Source organism: Arvicanthis niloticus, chromosome 21 (genome assembly GCF_011762505.2).
Source record: "Arvicanthis niloticus isolate mArvNil1 chromosome 21, mArvNil1.pat.X, whole genome shotgun sequence".
NCBI classification, from domain to species: domain Eukaryota; kingdom Metazoa; phylum Chordata; class Mammalia; order Rodentia; family Muridae; genus Arvicanthis; species Arvicanthis niloticus.
Genome location: NC_047678.1, coordinates 27439696 through 27460941, shown reverse-complemented (window position 1 = coordinate 27460941; position 21246 = coordinate 27439696). Strand labels below are relative to the sequence as shown.

The 21246-nt window shown below is 48.5% G+C and overlaps 1 protein-coding gene across 3 annotated transcripts in view; it reads left to right on the top strand.

Annotated features, from left to right (window-relative positions):
• Positions 1 to 20480, top strand: part of Mapkapk3 (MAPK activated protein kinase 3) — a 34221-nt gene extending 13741 nt beyond the window's left edge. For 2 of the 3 annotated variants that reach the window (XM_034484414.2, XM_076917981.1), the window contains exons 3-11: positions 11908 to 12047; positions 13142 to 13206; positions 13663 to 13742; positions 15375 to 15498; positions 16630 to 16705; positions 17056 to 17180; positions 18136 to 18221; positions 18337 to 18417; positions 19116 to 19410. In XM_034484414.2, the coding sequence (XP_034340305.1) occupies positions 11908 to 12047; positions 13142 to 13206; positions 13663 to 13742; positions 15375 to 15498; positions 16630 to 16705; positions 17056 to 17180; positions 18136 to 18221; positions 18337 to 18417; positions 19116 to 19265 (927 nt within the window). In that variant the 3' untranslated portion in view covers positions 19266 to 19410. Of the gene's footprint in view, positions 1 to 11907; positions 12048 to 13141; positions 13207 to 13662; positions 13743 to 15374; positions 15499 to 16629; positions 16706 to 17055; positions 17181 to 18135; positions 18222 to 18336; positions 18418 to 19115 lie in introns of all 3 variants that reach the window. The other variant, XM_034484413.2, reaches the window with a different exon arrangement.
• The last annotated feature ends 766 nt before the right edge of the window (positions 20481 to 21246 follow it).

Here is a 21246-nt window from a genome sequence, read left to right as displayed (position 1 = left end):
TCTCAGACTTGGAGATGGCCTTATCCAAATCACATGACCTAGGGAAGCCACAAAACCGCTGAGCCACAGGCTCCTCATCTGAGCATAGTGCAGCTGTCAAAGGGCAAGAGCTAACCGGTATAACGTATCTAGGACAAGGCATCTGCAAACATCTGCCACTGTAGACACATCTACCAAGCCTGGTCTGGACCCAGAAGTATGGGGCCTAAGTCTAGGAAGGACCAGCTAGACCCCCTCTCCCCAGTTTATCTTTCCCTAGTTGATGTTGTGGGTGGATTACCCAGTCATCTTCACAGCTATGGAAAGAAGCTCTCTCTCTCTCTCTCTCTCTCTCTCTCTCTCTCTCTCTCTCTCTCTCTCTCTCTCCTCTCTCCTCTCTCTCTCTCTCTCTCTCTCTCTCTCTCTCTCTCTCTCTCTCTCTCTCAAGTGTTGACTCATCATCTGGTCGTGTGACATTGGATAAGTCACTTAACCTCACAGAGAAACACAGACAGTTTCTTCATATCTTCTCTAGATATGGTGAGCGAAGTGTGAGATATATCAGCCCAAGTATGGGCTGTGCACCAGAGATCGAACAGTTGCTTTGAAAGGGGATGCTCACACTGACTCCAAACTGTCCTTCTCTAGGCATCCAGCATGGGCCTGGACATTTGGGGGTCACTGGTATCAAATGAGCTGACCTCCCTGGAACTTTGCATCTGAGGAGGAGAAGGTAAATGACCAGGGTGCGACAGAGGACAAGCTGTGGTCAGAACTTAATGAAGCGCGGCCTGGTCTGGAGTGAGGCCAACTTATCCATAGCTGCAAAATTGGTTCCATTAGCTCTCTTAATGAGCTACAAAAGCTGGGGAAATGAGTGTGAGAGAGTAATGGCACATGTCTGAGGCTCTAATTTGAAACTGTGGCTAAGAAGTTAGATTTGACATTACAACCGGCTCTTTAAATAGCAAGGGTACTCTTGAGGATACGGCCTTGGGGAGTGTGTGTGTGGGGGAATAGGGGAGTTGTGATGACTTTGGTTTCATAAGGTCCATGCTTAAAGAAACTCTTGTCAAGCCAGTGAGATGGCTCAGCAGGTAAAATGCTTGCCACCAAGCCTGGAGATCTTGGTTTGATCCCCAGTACCCAGTTGATGGAAGGAGAGAATCGACTTGAGCAAAGTGTCCCCTGACCTTCCCCACATCCTTACTACGGCACACACGATCCCACCAGCATATACATGCACACAAAATAAAAGTAAACACGTATTTAAAAATATTCAAAAGGAAGAGACTCTTGTCTCTGTACCCTGAACTGGCCTGGATGATGTTTGCACCCAGATGTGAGACGGAGGCACACTGGCAGGTGAAGGCCAAGTGTTAATAACCCTTCCAGAATGTGAGGTAGGGTGGTCTCATAGATAGGTTGGAGTCAGGTGTGGTGGTATATACCTGTAGTGTCAGCATTTGGGAGCATGAAGTAGGAAGATCTTGAGTTTGAGGCCAGCCTGGGCTTCATGGGCTTCATCTTAGAAAACAAGCAAAAAGGCTGAAAAATGAATTCCAGTATTCCAAAGATGTCTTTTTATAAAATCAATGAAGTAGTCCCCGAGGGGGTCACAGTCCCCAGTCACTGTAGAATTAGGAGCCAGAAGGGACCTTGGAGACGGCCGAGTTGTAAGCCTGTTGAGCAGAGAGTTTGGCAGAGCTTGTTAAGGTAACACACACAGTCCTAGACTTCATTACGAACGGCATTTTCAAACGTCCTTTGTCTTTACTGCTTCTCCTTCTCCCTCCTTTCCTACATTCTCCTCTTCCCCCTCCACTCCTGGTACCTCCCTTTCTGCTTCCGTGTCATATGTGTTCACATGTGTTACCCTCAGAGACCTCTCCTGTCCCTTCTGCAACCTCCCATGGTCCCCCTTTTAATTTTTGTGTGTTTGCTTATCCGTAGCCTCCTCTGTGAGAATATGGGCTCCGTACAGGGAAAACTGTAGGAGTCAAAAGCTTTATTTTTCTATAACACGGTTCAGTTCTTTTGCAGTGGTGCTTGACCCTGGGCATGCACAGCCCTGGTTCATCAGCAGCTGAGAAGTGTTTCTACTTCCTGTCTGCCCTGGCCTGAGGCAGGATGAAACCTCTTACATGGGTGAGGAAGTGTCCTCTCTGTCCTCCTGCATAGAACAGAGCTGGAATACAAGAAGGTAAAGGGTCTCGCTAGCTTGTGTGCCAGGCAGGTACGATGTGCTAATTGTCTTTATAGAGGAATCCATATTAAATATGTCCATTTAAATCTTCCTATATCTTTTTCAAAATTACTGTGGAAGGTCTTGTGGAATGTTTGACTGTTGACTTTTATGGGAAGGTTGATACCAAATCCCTTTTGGAATTTGGTCTCTTATAAAAACAGGAGCCTGTACCTGGCTTGTTTCTTTGCCAAAACTCCCAGGAAGCTCAGAATTAAAATCTGTCTTTGTTTGTACTTACAAACTTAAATGTTTTTCTGGTAATGTTGTCTTTTCTTTCTATAGACAGTCAGAGGCTTTTTGTTTGTTTATTTATTTTTCTCCCCTTGACTTCACTCGGGCTTTGGAATTATATAATGCTGAAATCTTGTTGTCAGCGGACAAGGTATATGAAGATAATGGGGTTTGGAGTGCTTCGTGGGTAACTGGGAAAACAAGACTCCAGGCTTGTGTCTGTGGAGTTGTGTGTTAGCAAGACAACTAGAGCTTCATCTTCTTGACTGTTCCTGTCTTGCTGACGGGGAAGACTAAAAGTCAGCCCACTTCCCTTGGAACAAGTGGGTGTTCCACCCTGAGCCAGAGAGCTGCCATGCCTGGGTGGAAGGTGAACTGGCTGGGGCATGTGGAGGTTGTGGATTTGCTAGCAGGGGTGACTGAGGAAGCTGCCTGTCCAGACAGATAGTCTTGATGCCTTCTGTGTGAGAGAAAGATGAAGACCGTGAGATCACTTTGATTTGAGAGAAGCCCAGATCCAGAGTAAGCTGAATCCTGGGATACAGGATGTGAGGCGGGTATATGGCTGCAGATAAGTGGCCCTCCTTGGGCTACAGGAGACTGGGAAAGAATATTCAGAGCTGGTGTTCCAAGGCTGTGTTTTTGTTGCTGACATGTCAGCTTTTGTGTGATGATAACTCTGGGAAGACAGAATACATTTCCAGACCATGGGTAATGGAAGGACATCAATTGTCCTGCAATGGAGATAGGACCTCAGTGGGAAAAGACATCTCATCAGAAGTTTCCAGGCTCTGTCTTGGGCAAGGCTGCCATAGGTTGAGTTGTGGCGGCAAGACTATCTATCATTCTTTTCTGAAAACCTCCTTGTGGCCAATTCTCTGCCTGGAGAAAGTGATTGGAAAAAGTAATGGACTGATGGATGAATCTCTGAGAGTTTAACGTCAACAACGTAGAGACTGGAGATGCATGCAAACCCAAATGCCCAATTCCCACCTCATCCCTTACTTTCTGTACACCTTGTGTATAACTCTACACGTGTACTTTGGCGTGCATGCACACATATTTCTACACACATATATTTATCTCCATGTGCTTGTACACCTATTTACACATTTACTTAGAATTTAGTCTCCTGAGTCTTGTGCAAGCTGTGGCTTTCCAACTTGTGACCACCCCTTCCTCTCACCTCCCCTTAGGTGTTCTCTCAAAACTCAGTTCTCCTCTCCCAGCCTCCACAGTGAGACTGGAGGCCCCAGGGCAATGACTTCATCTTCCCGAGCCTCTGTCTCCTTAATCTGCAAATTGAGGCTAATGGTTCCCACCCAGATTGCCTCACAGGGTGGCACCAAGCATTCCCATGAGATAAAGGACAGCAGAGCGCTTTCTAAATTGCAAATTGTTTTACAAACAAACAGATGCTGCTGTTGTGTTCTTAGCCCTGGAATTCAAGAATCCATCCACCATCTTAGGCCTTATTTGGGTGGGAAAGGGCAGAATTCTGAGATGCTATGGGGGGCTAGCTTTTCTGAGGCCCAGTTCCACGTGGGGATGCCAGAAGGGTACCAGCAAGTCACTGGCTTGCTAGGGTCTGGCCATCTGGCTGCCAGTTTTGAGGGCAGTCGAGAGAATTTGGCAAAGGCAGGTGAGAGGAGAAAGCAAGGTGGAAACCACTGCCTCAAAGATGTAGACCAGAGAAGTGTCATTTATCCAAGGGCATGCTGCCTCAAATTCAGTGCTTTGCTGAGCTTCAGTGGGGTCCAGACTTCAGTGACAGCCAGGAGCCCTGATTCCTCAGAAGGAAGCCATATAGTGTATGTGTGCATGAGCACAGAGGTCCCTCTGTGTAGTTGTTTGCATCTGTTGGGTACTAGCTGCAGTCATGGAGCTGCCTAGGTGTGTCATTGCTGATTCCCCCAGCTTTGATAGACCCCTGGGGAGCCCAGAAGACATAGGACTGATGTGAAGCAAGGGTTGCGGCCTTTTGGTTTGTCATAAGCTCTTTCCCTAATCATTTTGTTCCTCCCACAGCTGTGACTGGGCACACTGTTGCCCATTCTGAATAGACCTGAGTGGGCTCAGGTGTGTGGCTCTGAGGTCTCTCCATGGGTGGTGCTGTAGCAGTGGTTACAACAGGTACTTTGCAAGTAGGCCCTGCCCAAAGGCTGTCTTTATTACTAAGGCTTAAAGTTTTACAGTTTTACTTTTGGGGAAACAGAGGCCCAGAGAGACAAGGACATACTAAGGATAGAGTCTGGGCCTCCTTTTCTGGGGCCTGTGCTCATCCTCGTGCTTGGGGACACCTTTTTTTTTTTGTTTTTTTGTTTTTGTTTTGTTTTGTTTTTGTTTTGTTTTGTTTTTGAGACTAAGTTTCTCTGTGTAGCCCTGGATGTCCTGGAACTCACTCTGTAGATCAGGCTAGCCTTGAACTCAGAAATCTTCCTCTGCCTCCCAAGTACTGGGACAAAAGGTGTGCCACCTCCACCTGGGTTGGAGACACCTTTTAAAAAGAATCATGTATGATCATGAGCCTGCATGAATGAAGTCAGCTTGCCGTGGGGACTTGAGTGAGTTCTCATGGGTCCCTGGAAGAGGAAGTAAACTCTACTTTGCCAGGGAGAATTGGAGGAAGGATGTACAGAAATTTTGGCCAGGATGTGGCGCCCGACCTTTGTGGAGCCTGTCTCTTGTTCTTATCTTGTTCTCACGCTGCATTGTAAGAGTTTCCTTCTTTCAGGCCTCCTTCATGGATGTAGTCACCTAATTTGTAAGTAATATCAGAGACAGGGTGGGGTTCTGTGGCAGGTCATGTGCACCAGGACTGACAATCAGAGGTGATCAAGCAGACAGACCCTGCTCTGTGGGCTCACTGTGAAGTTCAACCGAGTCTGTTTTTTTGAGAAGTTCCACTTTGTGTGAAAAGGGCTAAACTCTAATTCTAGGAAGAAAACCATAAAGTCCACTTGAGCAGACATCCTATGGCAACCCACCCTTAGCAACAGCCAATCAGGCTATAACAGCAGAGTCAAGGAATATATAGATAACCTAAGACAGCTTACGGAAAATAGATAACCTAGCCGACCCTATTTGTCAGGTGGTTTTTGTCCCCATGTTTAGTTCTTACAGATTACACTAGAAATGCAGTTTTTCAAATATTTATTTGACTTATATGACTTATATGGAAATCCCCCAAGCTTGCTGTAACCACAATAAATAACCTGTACCCTAGACTCAGAGGCTCTCATCTCTGACCTGGTGTGATGGTGACAGTGTGAGTTCTTACTCATGAGCTTGTAATAAAGACCCTTATGTGTTTGCCCTGGAATTGGCTCCATGGTGGTCTTTGGGGGTCCTTGTGACTTGGGCATAACATCTTGGTGTGTTTGCCAGAAACCCCAAGATCCCCAGGACTCCTAACTGAAGGGTTGGAAGGCTGGCTGGTGAGGAGATGTCTCATTGTTGATCTTTGTGTCAGTGCCTTGTCTGTTGGATTTGTGTCTGTGTGCCTTGGCTGTCAGGTTTTTCTTGATTATTCGTGGTGGGAGACTACTTAAGAGGATGTGGTTTGCAGCCCCATGGTGAGAGCAACAATACCAACCAACCAGAGTTCCTAGGGTCTAAACCACCAGCCTGGGAACACATAGTGAGGGACCCGTGTCTCCAGCTGTATATGTAGGGGAGGATGGCCTTGTTAGACATAGACGGGAGAGGAGATCCTTGGTCCTGTGAAAGCTGGATGACCCAGTGTGGGGGAATTCAAGGGCAGGGAGGTGGGAATGGGTGGGTGGGGGCACATCCTCATAGAAGCAGGAGGAGGGAGGATAGGATAGGGGGTTTCTGGGTGTTGGGGGAATGGGGAAAAGGGATAACATCTGAAATGTAAATAAAATATCCAATACAAAAATTAATTTCAAAAATAAAAAAAAAGAGGATGTGGAACCCAATACAATGGACATGCTGGAGAGTTGTAGCCCTGGGGGCTTGGAAGACAGTCCAGAACCTGACACAGGGGACAGAGTACCCTGGTGTTAGTTTCTGGGAAGGACAGAGCAAACATGGAACCCTGCTACATGGCTCGTGGCCATCCTCCTGTCTTCACTTTCTCCTTCATACAAGCAGAGGGATCTGCTGGCTAGCCTTTACAACCTCCTTGTGGCTTCCGAGTGTGGCATTTTACTATTCTGTGACTGAGACAGACGAAATGAGACAGACTGTTTCCACGCCAATTGACTTGTTCTTAGGGCATTTTAAGGAGGTCAAGGTCCACAGATACTATTTGTCAGTGAAGGTTAGAAAAGGGAAGATGGAGACTTTTTGTAAATCTGAATGGCTTGCTTATAACATAGATGGCCCACTGAAGGTACCTTCCAACTAGATAAAATCTAGGAAGTCCACAGAGAGGTCTTTCTACATTGGACAGGTCACCCTGACCAAGTGCCCTGTATTGTGGTCTGGGAGGGCTTAGTTATTAAACCTCCACCTTGGGTTAAATCCTTCTTACCAACAGGACCTGGACCCACTGCTCTCAGTGACAGTGGCCACTCCCTCCCCTGTTTTATGGGGTGGAATAGACAAAGATCTGATTTTCCCCCTCCCTATCAACCCCCTTCCCAGCCAGTACAGGACCCTACCATAAAAGAAGGAGCTGGAGAACCATCATGTGATCAGGGACCAGTTACTTCCTTTCTTAATGCTTCAGTTTCTTATCTAAAACTTAATGATAATGATATCCTCTTCCTCTAATATTTGTATCATGTTCGGGACAAAGCCAGGCACACTGGAAACACGGTATCTGTGTATATTTGTTTAAGGAGTGATCAAAGGGACAAGCTAATTGTAGGCTGTGAGCACTTTGGCAGAGGAGGTAGAAAGGACTCTGACGCAGGAGCTTTCTGGGGAGCTGGGAATGTTTTCCATCTTGATGGGGGTGTGGCTCCCAGGGTGTGTGGGATTGTCTAAACTCATTGAACCAGATCTGTGAGACCTGTATGTTTTAGTGACTGTAAATTATACTCAGTAAATAAACAAACAGAAACTATAAGGCTGAAAGAGAAATGAAGGGCGAAAGGAGACTGTTGGAGTCCTTTCTAAGAAAGATGGTCAAGAGGGCTCATGGAAGGAGGTGGCTGTAAGGAGAACCTTGGAGGAGGAGGAGGAGGAGGAAGAGGAGGAGGAAGAAGGAAGGGAGGCTCTCGCTATGGGAAAGAAGATGAGGAAACTTAGGTTTTATGAGATTTGGAGGCTGCCAGTGTAGCTCTGGTTGGTAGAGCTCTTGACCCCTAATGCTTCATAAACCAGAGGTGGTGGCACATGCTTATAATTCCAACTCTCAGCCGGGCGGTGATGGCGCATGCCTTCAATCCCAGCACTTGGGAGGCAGAAGCAGATGGATTTCTGAGTTCGAGGCCAGCCTGGTCTATAGAGTGAGTTCCAGGACAGCCAGGGCTACACAGAGAAACCCTGTCTCGAAAAACCAAAAAAAAAACAAAAACAAAAAAACAAAAAAACCAAAAAAAAAAAAAAAAAAAAAAAAAAAAAAAAACCAAAAAACAAAAAAAAAAAAACCCAAAAAAACAAAAAATACCAAAAAACAAAAAACAAACAAACAAAAAAAAAACAAAACCACCACCACCACCACCACCACCACCAAAAATCCCAACTCTCAAGAGGTGGGAGGATCCGGAGTTCATGGTCATTCTTGGCTATAGATTAAGTTTAAAACCAGCCTGGGCTCTATGAAACAGAAATAACAAACAAACAAACAAACAAACAGATTTGTGAGGCTAGAGAAGTGTCTCAGTGAGCAGGTAAACACTTCCTGAGCAAGCATGGGCATCTGAGTTGGGAAACCCTGGCACTCATATAGAAGGTGGGTGTGGCAGAGCTTGTCTACAATCCCAGCACTGGGTGGGGCTCAGAAGGCAGATTCTAGGGACTCACAAGGAACACCAGGTTCAGTGAGAGACCCTGTCTCCAACTAACTAACTAGCTAACTAACTAACTAACTAACTAAGTAACTAACTAAGATGGTAGGGCTGGAAAGATGGCAGCTCACAACTGTCTGTAACTCCACAGCTCCGGGGAATCTGACACACCTTCTTCTGGCTTCCTTGGGTACCAGGCCCACATTTGGTGCACATACATGTGTGTAAGCAAACACTCAGATAATATATATATATATATATATATATATATATATATATATTTTTTTTTTTGATGGAGAGGAATAGAAGAAGACAGCCATTGTTGACCTCTGGGCTTCACATGTTCATGAACAAGCATGCGCACCCACACATACACATTCACTTACATACAGCGCACACATGCAGATTCGAGGCTATGCTGAGAGACAAGTCAAGGTGCCAAGAGTCAGTCTAGGAGACTTCTTGGCAGCTGGGCCTGAGTGGGCCTAGGTTCAGGGCTCTGACCCCTGTGGTCTCACCTGCAGAGAGAACAAAGGAAGCATTCATTGATTTACTGGGAATAGTACTGTCCCATGTCTGTGCCTACTCTCAGAGCCTTGGTACTAAAGGACTAGTTAGTCTACTTGGGAAGTAGGGTAGGGCCACCGCAGCTTTGCCCCACCCCCACCCCCTTCTCCTGCACTCCTCTGTGTCAGCACAGCTTTGAGCTTCTGTGGGGCCTCTGTGCCACCTTCTTCCCTTACGTATCTCTCTCTTCCTCTAGCCTCTGCCATCCCACTCTCCTTTGTTTTCCCAGGAGCCTAGTGTTTCCTTTGAGGACAAGCAAGGAACCCCAGTTCACCTGCCGAGCTTTTGCTCTGCACCTGCTATAATCTGGCTGGGAAAATGGAGGGAGGGGCTGTTTAGACATAACAAGTGCAGCCTTCCTACCTGGACAAGTGATTTAGGGCCCAGGGATAGCAGATCATGAGGTGGGTGAAGGAGACAAGTCTGGGTGTGGGGGAAGGTAGGTAGGGCAATTGTTTACCTAGAGAGCCTGTGGAAAAGAGATCTGTGTCTATGGATGGAGCTGAGAAAGGGCAGCCGACCCTACTGGATGCATTTCAGCTATGAGCTTGGGGTTTCTGAGAAGAGAGAGGGAGGACTTAGGTGGGAATAAATGTCAGAGGAAGGCAGTGGGCGGAGGGGTCTAGAGTCAGTCTGGGAGGCCTGACAGGAGACACATCAGCTTGGAGAGAGGGACCCGAGGAGCGATAGGTAGGGGAGAGGGAAAGCTGGGAGGCAGATCACACCCCCACCCCGCCCAGGATACAGTGGAGGGTGGCTGCTGCAGTGGCTGTAGGGTTTGAGCCAAAGGCCATTAGGTCTGACAGCAGGAAGCTGATACTCCAGTGTGGACCCCAAAGGTATTCTGAGAGGCCAAGCTCCGTGGTATTCAGACCTTGCTCTGGCCTTGGCCCACTGCAGTCCAAGCATTCCTACCTGAGACAGAGTAACAGAGTAGGGATCTCAGAACTGACAGAGGGGCGTGGTAAACCCTGGCTCCCTGTATTTCTGTATAGGCACTGCCTGTGTTCCCAGGCTGAAGCAGAGAGGAACATCTCCAGAGTTGGAGGAACAGCGAAAGGGCAGAAGATTCCAGAAACTACTACAGTCCTCTCCCTTCCCTGGGATACTGCCCATCTTTATCTGAAGAGCTTATTCCCATAGCTGTCTTAATTGGGCCCTGTGTAAAGTGGTCTGGCTCCCCCATCCCCCATCGAGTATGGGGGAAACTGAGGCCAGTGTCTCCAAGGTTCCTACAGGTGCTGAGCAGGGCAAAGATGATCGGATTGCTGATGCATAACCTTCCTCAAATAAGAAATAAAATATAGGGCTAGAGAGATGGCTTAGTGGTTAAGAGCACTGACTGTTCTTCCAGAGGTCCTGAGTTCAATTCCCAGCAACCACATGGTGGCTCACAACCATCTGTAATGGGATCTGATGCCCTCTTCTGGTGTGACTGAAGAGAGCAACAGTGTATTTACACACATTAAAATTATATATATATTTTATATATAGTTGGTCCTTGAATGGGTCAGCCTGCTGGGGGTGGCTTGTCACTATTGTCCCCATTTTGGGCCCTCTCCCCTCTTAAGCTGACTTCTTTCGAAACCCCTCCAGGCTCTCTCACTCCTGGGTTTTGCTCATTTCCGATGGCAGCCTTAGGGAAGGTGGCCATAGCCCAAGGCTGTTAACCTGAGTGAAATTCCTGACACCCGTCTACTTCATGCCTGCTTTACTGAGATGAGTCTTGTGGGGTGACTCTGTTATTATTACATTTTACTGGGTTGTGGGCTGTGGCTTGTTGGGCTGTGTATACTTACTTAAGGTCACAGTAAGTCACTGGAGAAATTCAATCCCAAACCTCCACCACGCTGGTATTTTCCTCTGTTAAGGTTCGCCCTGCCCCAAGTTCAAAGCTCTGTGTTATAACCTGGGGTCTGTGGGCCTCGGATGAGGGTGAGCTCAGCTTGAGGTGGATCTATCTCTCTGGCATTGTCTCTTCCTCTGCACAGAGGTCTCAGCGATGCTGCAGAGTTATGTTAAAAGCTGGAGGTCCTGACCAAACAACTAATTTTTATTTTATTTACTTATTTGAGTGTGTGTGTGTGTGTGTGTGTGTGTGTGTGTGTGGTGTGTGTAGGACAACTTGCAGGATTTGATTCTCTCCTTCTACCTTGTGGGTTCCAGGGATCAAATTTAGGTCACCAGGCTTGACAAGAGGAAATTTTACCCACTGAGCCATCTCACCAACTCCAAGCAACTCCTTTTAGAAGTACTTTTCTTGAGAGTGACAGTTTTATTTCTGCACCCACTCCTGGAGAATGTGATGTCTTAATTACCTTTGCTCTCGCAGGGGTACAGCCTTGTTTCCCTCCACTCAGGGCCAGGTCTCAGAGGGTAGACTAATGGACACAGGTCCTATTACCTCTTCAGACAGCCTCTGTATGGGTCCCAACAATTTCTCTGTATTCTGGGCTTTTCCTTTTGCCTTTCTTTAACACTCCCCCTTTCCCACAGAGAGACAGTATGAGAAACAGGGAGTCGCTAAGGGCTTGGCATATGCAGATCTAATCAGTCTGGATAACTGGGTAACCCTGTCATCAAGGGTAAAAATGAGGCTCAAAAGATATGTGGTCCCTGGCCTGGCACGTCATGACTCATGTGATTCACCACAAACCTTGCTCAATCTCTACTTAATTTCTTTCCCCTGAAAAGAGAAATAGGGATTTTTTCTGACCTCTGACCCCTAGCCTGTCACCTACCTCCCAGGGCCATCTAGACTTATTGGCCAAGCTGCTTATGTACAGGGCTGACCCTTTCAAGACCAGAGGCTCACTGGACCATAGGTCAGGAGAAACTAGATTTGAATTTTCATTCTGTTCCTTATAGATAAATGTCTGGTACTTGGGCAGGTCACAGGTCTCTGAACAAAGGGAGGGGAGTGAGTGTGAGCCTGATGTCCTCTGTGCCTACCTCCCACAGCTTCTGTATGACAGCCCCAAGGCCCGGCAGGAGGTGGACCACCACTGGCAGGCCTCAGGCGGCCCCCACATTGTGCGCATCCTAGACGTGTATGAGAACATGCATCATGGCAAGCGCTGCCTCCTCATCGTCATGGAATGGTAGGCCGGCACCCTGGCTTTGAACCCCTCTGGTGTCCTTCTGCCCTGGGATCACTGCTATCCAAGGAGTTTCTTCTACGGATAGAAGAGTAGACAGTCACAGGGCTTGGATCTGTAGAACTGGCCACCAGGGTATTTCCACTAGACCAGGAAAAATCTACCACAGCTCTGTTTCCTTCCTGGACAGGACTTCCACTTTGCAAGTAGTTGTCAGAAAAAGCTGCCAAACCCTGAATGTGTGGGCAGGGAGCTTTGGGGAAGAGTGGGATACACATGGCCCTTTGGTTTTCTCCTTTCTATTGGATGCTGGCGATGAGTCCTGGGGCTGGGAGTCATTAGCTTTCTCTACCTTGGGCTTCTGCCACCAGCCCTAGGGCTCAACCTTAGCCTTCCTCAGACCCTATGGCCCCTGTCTGGGTTCTTTTTGTCTGCCTTTCAAGTTTCTCTTCCCTCCATAGGTTTGCTAGCTGTTCAGATTTGGGGCTCAGTCTTGGCTCTGCCACCCACTAGCTGTGGGACTGTGGGCACCTGCTAATCTCTCCGAATCGCCGTAACTCACATGTTAGATGTGGAGGAAGGTCGTAATGAGGCATTCACCCCGAGCTTGACTCTGCTCCAAGCTCTCCCTGTATATCACACAGTCAATCTTCATGACGAGTTGGAGGTTGGTGCTATTATTCTCCTTTAACAAAAGAGGTAGCCGAGGGAAGGAAGCAGACCAGGGTTATGTAGCAATGTACATGTAGGGTGGGTGGGAACCCAGGGTGTAGCCCACACTGAGCACTCAGAGAGCGATGGGCCATGAAGATGACAACTGATGTCTCATTGCGCATCTGGGGAAATACCCTTGGATAGGGTTGGGGGATATTCAAAGTCTCAGAGCCAGGCAGAGCCAGCACCACAGGGAGCTTAGGAGTTTCTGGGCAAGGATCCAGGCTCACCACCTTTCCTTAGTTCTGAAAGTTCAGATCAACCCACCCGAGCTGACAGCCATCTGCCAGGTTCTCCATAGCACATGGGCCCAAGCCCCTGATCTGGGGCAGGGTGAGTGAGCTGGGAATACTCACGTCTCTCCCTTTCTGCTTGTCTTGCAGCATGGAGGGTGGTGAGCTGTTCAGCAGGATTCAGGAGCGTGGTGACCAGGCTTTCACTGAGAGAGGTTTGTGTGGACCCTGGGACCAGTGGGGAGTTGGGTGGGAAGGATATGCTTGAGTTGCTATGACACACTAGCCAAGGCCTGCCCCTTGCTGAACCTCAAGATTCACTTGAGAACTAAAAAGAGGGAGATGGAATGTCTCATCCCCTCAAGGGGGTCTAGGTTTTTAATCTGTGACATTGAAGATGGACTATCTGTGGTCTTGAGGCAGGGAACTCAAGGCTCTTGATGCCGACCCACCGTGGAACTGATATAAGGCCTGAGGAAAGAGCCCACAGGACCTCCTTGGAAGAAACTAGAATGTCTGGAGGGGTATCTAGGATGGAAGACCTGGGTTGCAGGACTGCCATCTAGTGCTGGCCTGCTAGACCATGCTCAAGAGAGATTGTAGGCTGGGTCCCTCTCAGGTCACATGACTTGTAACTGACATTGTGTCTCCCTTCCTCTCTGTGTCTGCAGAGGCTGCAGAGGTAATGCGCGACATTGGCACTGCCATCCAGTTCTTGCACAGCCGGAACATTGCCCACCGAGATGTCAAGGTGAGCTGCCCAAACTCAGCCTGGGGGACAAGGAAGGGCTACTCGGTCACAGCCCCAGCTGCCCCCTGGCACTCACTGAATTGAGGCTAAATTCCCTGCCTCAGCTTCTCAGCTCAGATTGCTGTTCTCTCCTCCCATGGCACAACACGCTCATTCTGCTCTCGCCAGATGGACGTCCTTGTTTTCTTCAAACACTGGGCAATCCCAATAGTAATGAGAGTAACTGCCTACTTCCAGCCAGTGGGCCCCAACAAGCATCTCTTAATCCTCACCTGGCTCTGTGGGATAGGGGCCATTTACCCATTTCATAGACAATCGAACTGAGGCTCTTGGAGAAATTAACTGTCTTGCCTTAGGCTGTGAAGCTGCTGCATTGTGTTTCATTCATTTGTTCACTTGCTCAGCAAGAAGTTTTATGACCATCTATCTACGGGCCAGACCTTAGAGAGGGACTGCCTTGTAGCATCAGGTCTTCTGTGAAGTTAGAGATATAATTTAAACAAATTTGGCCACCAAACAACAGCACTTAACTAGAACAAAGCCATTTGCTGCCTATTTGAGGAAGGAACGAACCCAGGCGGTCCCAGGGCTGGGCTTGCTTGCCTTCCCAGTGGATGAATTTAAAAGACAGGAAGCGTACTGCTCCAAAATTTCTTTCCTGGGAAAAGCATTTGTGTGTGTGTGTCACTATTAGCACAGAATCTGTTTGTTCCTCCTCATCTTTATGCACGAGGCTTGTTTCCTCTTAAGCAAAGACCTAGGAGAGCGAAGAGACTAGCTGACATGCCTCTCTGGTTGAGAGGTGCCAGCCCATGCAGTTACCCTTTGATTCAGGCTACACAGGCAGCCAAAGCAGACCCACCTTCTAAATCCGTGCTTGACTTTAGCCCGAGTTCTCTTCTTCCTACGGGAAAAGAAGCTGTCTTCAAGCAGAGTATGCTAAACCGATTCTCTGTTTATTCCACTCCAAGGTCAGATCGTCTCAAATAGAACCTACAAAACAGCTTCCACTGCATCCAAACTGGAACACTATTCTTCCACCCAAGTTTTGCTTGGGCATCATCCTTTCTGCTCTTTGGCATGGATCTAGATCCTACCTGTTCACTGAAAGCCAGCTTTCAGGGCTGCCTTCTCCCTGGAACCCTGCTGACTGGCCCCATCTGCCAACCCCATCTGTGCTTTGCAGCTAGGAAGATTTCTTATGTGTAGCTCCTGGGGTCTGAGTTGGGGGCACGTGCTTCCCAGAGCAACCTTACTTAAGTGGGCCTGGCCTGCTGGCTTTGGGAGCTTCCTTCTGGGCTTGGTAATATTGGCTCATGAGCTGTCTTCTTTCTACCCCAGCATCTTTCTGGCATTTCATGGTATTCACACCAACTCAGGGGCAGAAGTTTCTGCCTAGGGCCTTTCTGTGGCACCTGGTCATTCATGGTCTTGGCCAAGCACCTGCCTCACTTTTCTCTCTGTGAATTAAGGTATTAGTTCTGTGTTGTTAGTGGTCGAGGTCCAGAGCTTTTCACAAACGGAGCTGGCTCATCATATAGTGGGATGGAGGCAGGGAATCTGGAGGAGGGGGCTCTGTCCTCTTCTGGTATCTTCCTCTATACCAATGCTTTCTTTCTCTTCTGGATGTAGCCCGAAAATCTACTCTATACATCCAAGGAGAAGGATGCTGTACTTAAACTCACCGATTTTGGCTTTGCTAAGGAAACCACCCAAAATGCTCTCCAGACACCCTGTTACACTCCCTATTATGTGGGTGAGTCTTATGCATGTGGCTTGTATCCCCCATCTCTGAATACTGCTAAAGAATGGGGTAGCCAGTGGGCTGTGGCAACCAAAGAGTTAAAGCCTGGTGATGAGGGAGGAGGGAGCACTCTTGTCTGCATGGAGGCGGGTGACGTGGGGGGCCGGAGGCTGCAAAAATATTCTTCCAAACTTCAGCTTCTGCTTTTGAAAATAGATCCAGGAAAATTCTGGCTATGGCCTGTGAGCTAAATGACGTCACAGCAGCTCTAAATATATACGTGATAAAAGGCTGCCATCAGCTCGGGACAGAGCCCAACCGTGGTTGTTTTTCTCCGGTTTTCATCTTCATATTCAGAAAGTGGGCAGGACTTTTCTCCTACATTAGAGGGATATAGGGTACTAGCTAGTAAACTGCCTTGTGGGAAAGGGTCACTTGAGCCAGGAATTAGGTGGGGCTAGGGGGCAGCCACATACTGATTCCTGGGAAAGCTCCAGGCAGACCCCAATATTACCTAAGGCCCCCAGTAACAAGTGCCCCTTTGCTGAGAGTTGGGCCATGACTGAAGCTTTTTCCCCCATTGGGAGAGTGGCTAAGGGATATTAAGCTCCAGAAATGGCCCCCTGTTTTTCTGAGTGCATTCTGCAGTACTTTCATGATAAGTCTGGCCGGCTGATCTCATTGCACTGATTGGAAGACTGAGGCCCATGGGTGGGTATCTAAGCTGACAGTGGAACATAGAAGCCTGCGATCTAGGCTGTGCGTTCAGAAAGATAAGAGACACAACAGAACACGGCTGGCAGACTGAGATCCTCTTCAATGTCGAGGCCTCTCCAAACTTGCGGCTGGCCCTCTCCCTTCCTCTTTCTTACCAAGTTGAGACTGGCAAAGGGGCTGAAAGTAGCTAGAGGGCTGTCTAAAAGTAGTTTTTTTTTTTTGTTTTGTTTTGTTTTTTCTGGTGGCTGTCTCTCCTCCCCCCACTTCACACACATGCTGCCTTCCCAGAAGGTGCCAGACACTAGTCTGCTCATCTCTACCTCCCAGCCTGGGTACCTGGTCCTCACCTTACCCAGGCTTAAAGCTCCTTCCTAGTCACCAAGACCCTTGGGGCTGAGAGATCTCTTGTGCCCTCTGCTCTGGCAGCTCCTGAGGTCCTGGGTCCAGAGAAGTATGACAAGTCGTGCGATATGTGGTCCCTGGGTGTCATCATGTACATCCTGTGAGTACCACTCCCTCACCCCGACCCCTGCCTCAACCCTCTGCCTCTACCTTTCCATGAGCTATTTTAGCTTCTCACTCCCTGTGTCCCTAGGGAGGGATTTTTTTACGTGTCATCCTTTGGCCAGGTTGTCTTTTGTTTCTTCTGTTGTGAGACACAATCCTTGAAACTGCCTGCGGGTTTCCTTGTGTCAAGGCTGATGGCATTCCTGGGATGTTTTCAAGAGTCCACAAGGCTGATATTATTGCTGTGGTGTCTGGCTGCCTGTCTCCCTAGTAAAAAGAAGAGAATGGGTCTGTCTGACCCTTGTGTGCCCAACCCTGTATCAAATGACTTCTTCTCTTTCTCAGTTTGTGTGGCTTCCCACCCTTCTACTCCAACACTGGCCAGGCCATCTCTCCAGGAATGAAGAGAAGGATTCGCTTGGGCCAGTATGGTTTCCCTAAACCTGAATGGTCAGATGTCTCTGAGGATGGTGAGTAAGCTTCTCTACCCAACCTGGCCCCTTCAACCTCCATTTTGGGAGATATCCCTTTTTGTTGTGTTTTATAAAATGGTGGCATGAGGGGGTACCTTGGTGGACCCTACCAAGCCACGTGACAAGCCTAGTATAAAAGGGAGTTTATTTGGGACTTGGAGAAAGGGATAGAGGCAGAGAAAGGGGACAGAGATGGACAAAAAGAGAGAAAGAGGGGAAGAGGCCAGCTGGGGACACGTGGGGAAGGTCAGAGAAGAGAGAAAGGGAGAGAGAGAGAGAGAGAGAGAGAGAGAGAGAGAGAGAGAGAGAGAGAGGAAAAACGAAGAGAGAGAGAAGCCAGTTGAACAGAGTGAGGCTTCTACCTGGTAGGTAGCTATTGCTAGGTAAATGTTAGGTGAAGCCTAGAGGAAATACTAACACGTTTGGCTGTCAAACTGACTTGTGTTCAAATCTTAGCTATGAGAACCTAGACAAGTCATCTGAACTTTTCAAGGTCTCAGTTTCTCTATCTGTCAAGTGGGTTCAACATTTGTCTCCCCCAGCCAGGAGGCAGAGACAGGAGGATCTCTGTGAGTTCAAGGTCTTCCTGTTCCACAGAGCTAGTTCTAGAACAGCTAAGAGCACACAAAGAAATTATGTCTTGAAAAACAAGCAAACAAAAACAACAACATAGAAACCCATAAATATTGCCTTCCCAGGACCCCTTCCTTGTGGTTTTGTCCATATTTTCCCTCCCAGGTAGCACAAACAATTCCACCTTGTATTATCTATTGTTGCTTAATAAATTATTCTGAACACTTAGTGACCTTGAACGGGAAGCAGTTGTCAGCTCACCATTTCTGATCATGAAAAATGTAGGTGCATGTGCAGCTCTGTCTGAGAGAGCTTGTGACTCAGGTGGGGGGAGTTGAGAGACTGCAACTCACTGATCCCTCTTTTCTGGGTCCCCTAGCCAAGCAGCTAATCCGCCTGCTCCTGAAGACAGATCCCACAGAGAGGCTCACCATCATGCAGTTTATGAACCATCCTTGGATCAATGTGAGCATGGTCTTGGCCTGGAGTAGGGTTGGCAGGATGGAAGGGGATAGCCTTGGAGGCCTTGGTGTAGTACACAGTTCTAGGCAGTAATCCATGGATTTGCGGTTCCTTCTAGCAATCAATGGAGGTCCCACAGACCCCACTCCACACAGCCCGAGTGCTACAAGAAGACAAAGACCACTGGGATGATGTCAAGGTGAGTAGATTCTGACTCAGTCTCTATACATTCCCTCTGCCTGGAGGATGTCAGTGACTGCCCTGGTGATCCAGCCAGGGAATACCACTGAGCACTGGGCTGCTGCACTTTCCCATTTAGGATGATGCACGAGGGTCCATCTTTAGTGAGGGGACTTTAGGCCAGGGACTCAATGAAAGGATTTGGGGCCCAAGCATTGGTCATAAACTCTCTTATGACCAATAGCATCTGAGATAGGAACCAGTGTTGTTCTAGACACAGTAAGGGTCAGGTGGGTCTCTAATGAGATAGCATCATAGAGTGCGAGGGTTTTAAGCTTCAGAGCCTTGGAGATCCAGGGAAATGTCATTGTCTTTAGGCCTGGAGGTTCTATACAAATGCCACTGGTTCAGTTCTCAGTTCTCTGTCCAGGTAGCCTTGATGTGGTCCAGGGACTCATCCCTTTCTTTTGCCTTTGTGAATAAACTCAGTGTCCAACACACACACACACACACACACACACACACACACACACACACACACATAAACATTGTAGAGAGAATTATGTGCCCAGGACCAAGCACATAGTGGGTTCTGGAGTTGTGCATGCTGTTACTCCTGTTAGTGTTATTATTGAGGGGCTTCTCAGGCATGGAAGTGATGGTTTTCAAGGTCAGTCTATACCCACCTCTTCTTTATCTCACGCTAATGGTATGCAGGAAGAGATGACCAGTGCCCTGGCCACTATGCGGGTAGACTATGACCAGGTGAAGATCAAGGACCTGAAGACCTCTAACAACCGGCTCCTCAACAAGCGGAGGAAAAAGCAGGCGGGCGGCTCAGCCTCACAAGGATGCAACAACCAGTAACTCGTGGTGCCTTGGAGGAGCCAGACTGACAGACTGTAATGTCCTGAGGCTCTGGCCAAGAGGGGCTGGAGGCATTCTTATAACAAAAGGATAATTTTTGTTGTCTTACGTGTCACATTAAACTTAAGGATAAAGAGCTTGGCCCAAGAGGCCCAGCCTAAGTCTCAGGCTCTAGAAAGCTGTGGGTCCTCAGAGATGGGATGTCCCTGCTACAGTTGAAGCAACTTTGCAGGCTGTCTTGACAGACGCCACAGCTCTGTTCTGCCTTAGGACATAGCCTTACTTCTAGGCCACTGGGAGTTGTGGCTGATCTACCCTTTTTCTATAAAGGATGTATCCTGCTGTGTGGGCAGATGGGTCTGGCCTTGAAGAAGGTATTGGGCCATCGGTTGCTATGGTGACCAGAGGCCATGTTGCTGTCTGAGAATACTGAACAAAGGAGGGAGGAGAGACAATCAAGGGTCTACCTTCTTGGGGCGGTTTGTCTCTCTCACACTAGCTGTCCCTCCCCAGGCTCACTCCTCTTTGGTCTTCCAGAGGCTGCAGAGTCCTGCTTGCTTACTTTCCTGGGTGGTCCAGCCCTGCCTTACTGTAACATGAGCCTGAGTAACACTCAGAGAGCCACTAGAGTCCCTGGGGTCAAGCATCCAGTCATTACCCCCCTGATCTAAAAGGTAACTTCTCATCTCAACTGAAGGTGTGGATATGTATGTTGGGGGTGGGTATCCTTAACCTTTTTCCATTTTGGAAAATGTCACTGTGACAAAAGCTTCTATCCCTTCCTGCTCACCAGATCTCAGGTAGGAAAGCCCATCCTTGCTGATAGCATGGGCTACCTTTGGGTTTACTTTTGTGAAAGAGAGTGCTTGGCTCCCTGTTACCCAGGACCTTTTCCTGTACTCTGAATCAGACCTGGGTGGTAAAGGGCTGCTGAGCCATGCTTGCAAGGTCTGATCCTGGCTTTATCCTGAGTCGGAGCAGAGATGGTTTTCCTTGGCTGACTGCAGACTTAGCCAGCTCTGCCTTGTCCTGCCCAGGGTAGCATCCAGGTGCTGAGTGGTTGATTGGTGACCTGACAAGTGCCTGACACCCAGTCTACTTCCTAGATCCTTGATCCTGGCCCTTCTCACTGGCTGGGAAACCTTAGATCTTACCAATTACAACAATGCTGCTGGGTTTTATATTCAGATATTAATAAACACATTTTTAACATTTTTCATTGATTCCTGGGTTTCTTTTTGTCTACCTAGTGGGATAAAAGTGCTCAAAGGGCAGCTCCACACCCCTATTGGTGACTTCTGCCTGGCTGGAGAGGGTGCCTCTGGCCTGGTAAACACGGCAGGCGGACTCCAGCAACTCTGTCTCATTCATTGTAGAAAGGTCAGAAGGACCGAGAGATGGCAGCTGCCACATGCCTCCAGCTCTGTGCCGCCCCTGTGCACTGTATGTGTGACACCCACCCCCGGCCCTGTGTGTGCCAGCGTCTGCCCACAGTGGCCACCCCCAGCTGCGTGCCAGCCTGCTGAAGGGCGGGCAGAGTGCCTGCTGCAGCACGGAGCTATTTTCAGAAGCTGCCAGGTTTCATTTGGCAGTGAGAATATTGGGAAGGGGAGGGGTGGTATGCTGGAAGACTGTCTTTTCATTACTCCAGCAAGAGAGCACCCTCACCCCTTGGGAGCCCTGAGGGCAGCCTCAAGGGGCCCTCACTGTGCCATTTCTCCTCCTAGCTTCAATCTTGAAACCTCCCAGTTTTCCAAGAGCTCATCTGGCTCAGACAGGGCTCACTCCTCCTCAGCTGCCCCTCTTCTCTCAAGGCACGGGGGTTGGGGGGGAAAGAGGGGGCAGGGCGCAGGGATATTCGAAGGCAAGCACTCCAGAGATATTCTGCTGCTTCCTAGCTTGGTGACCTTGGACAAGTCCCTCAGCTTTCTTGACTTATGTTTCTCAATTGAATACTACAGATGAGGGTGCCCACCTTGTA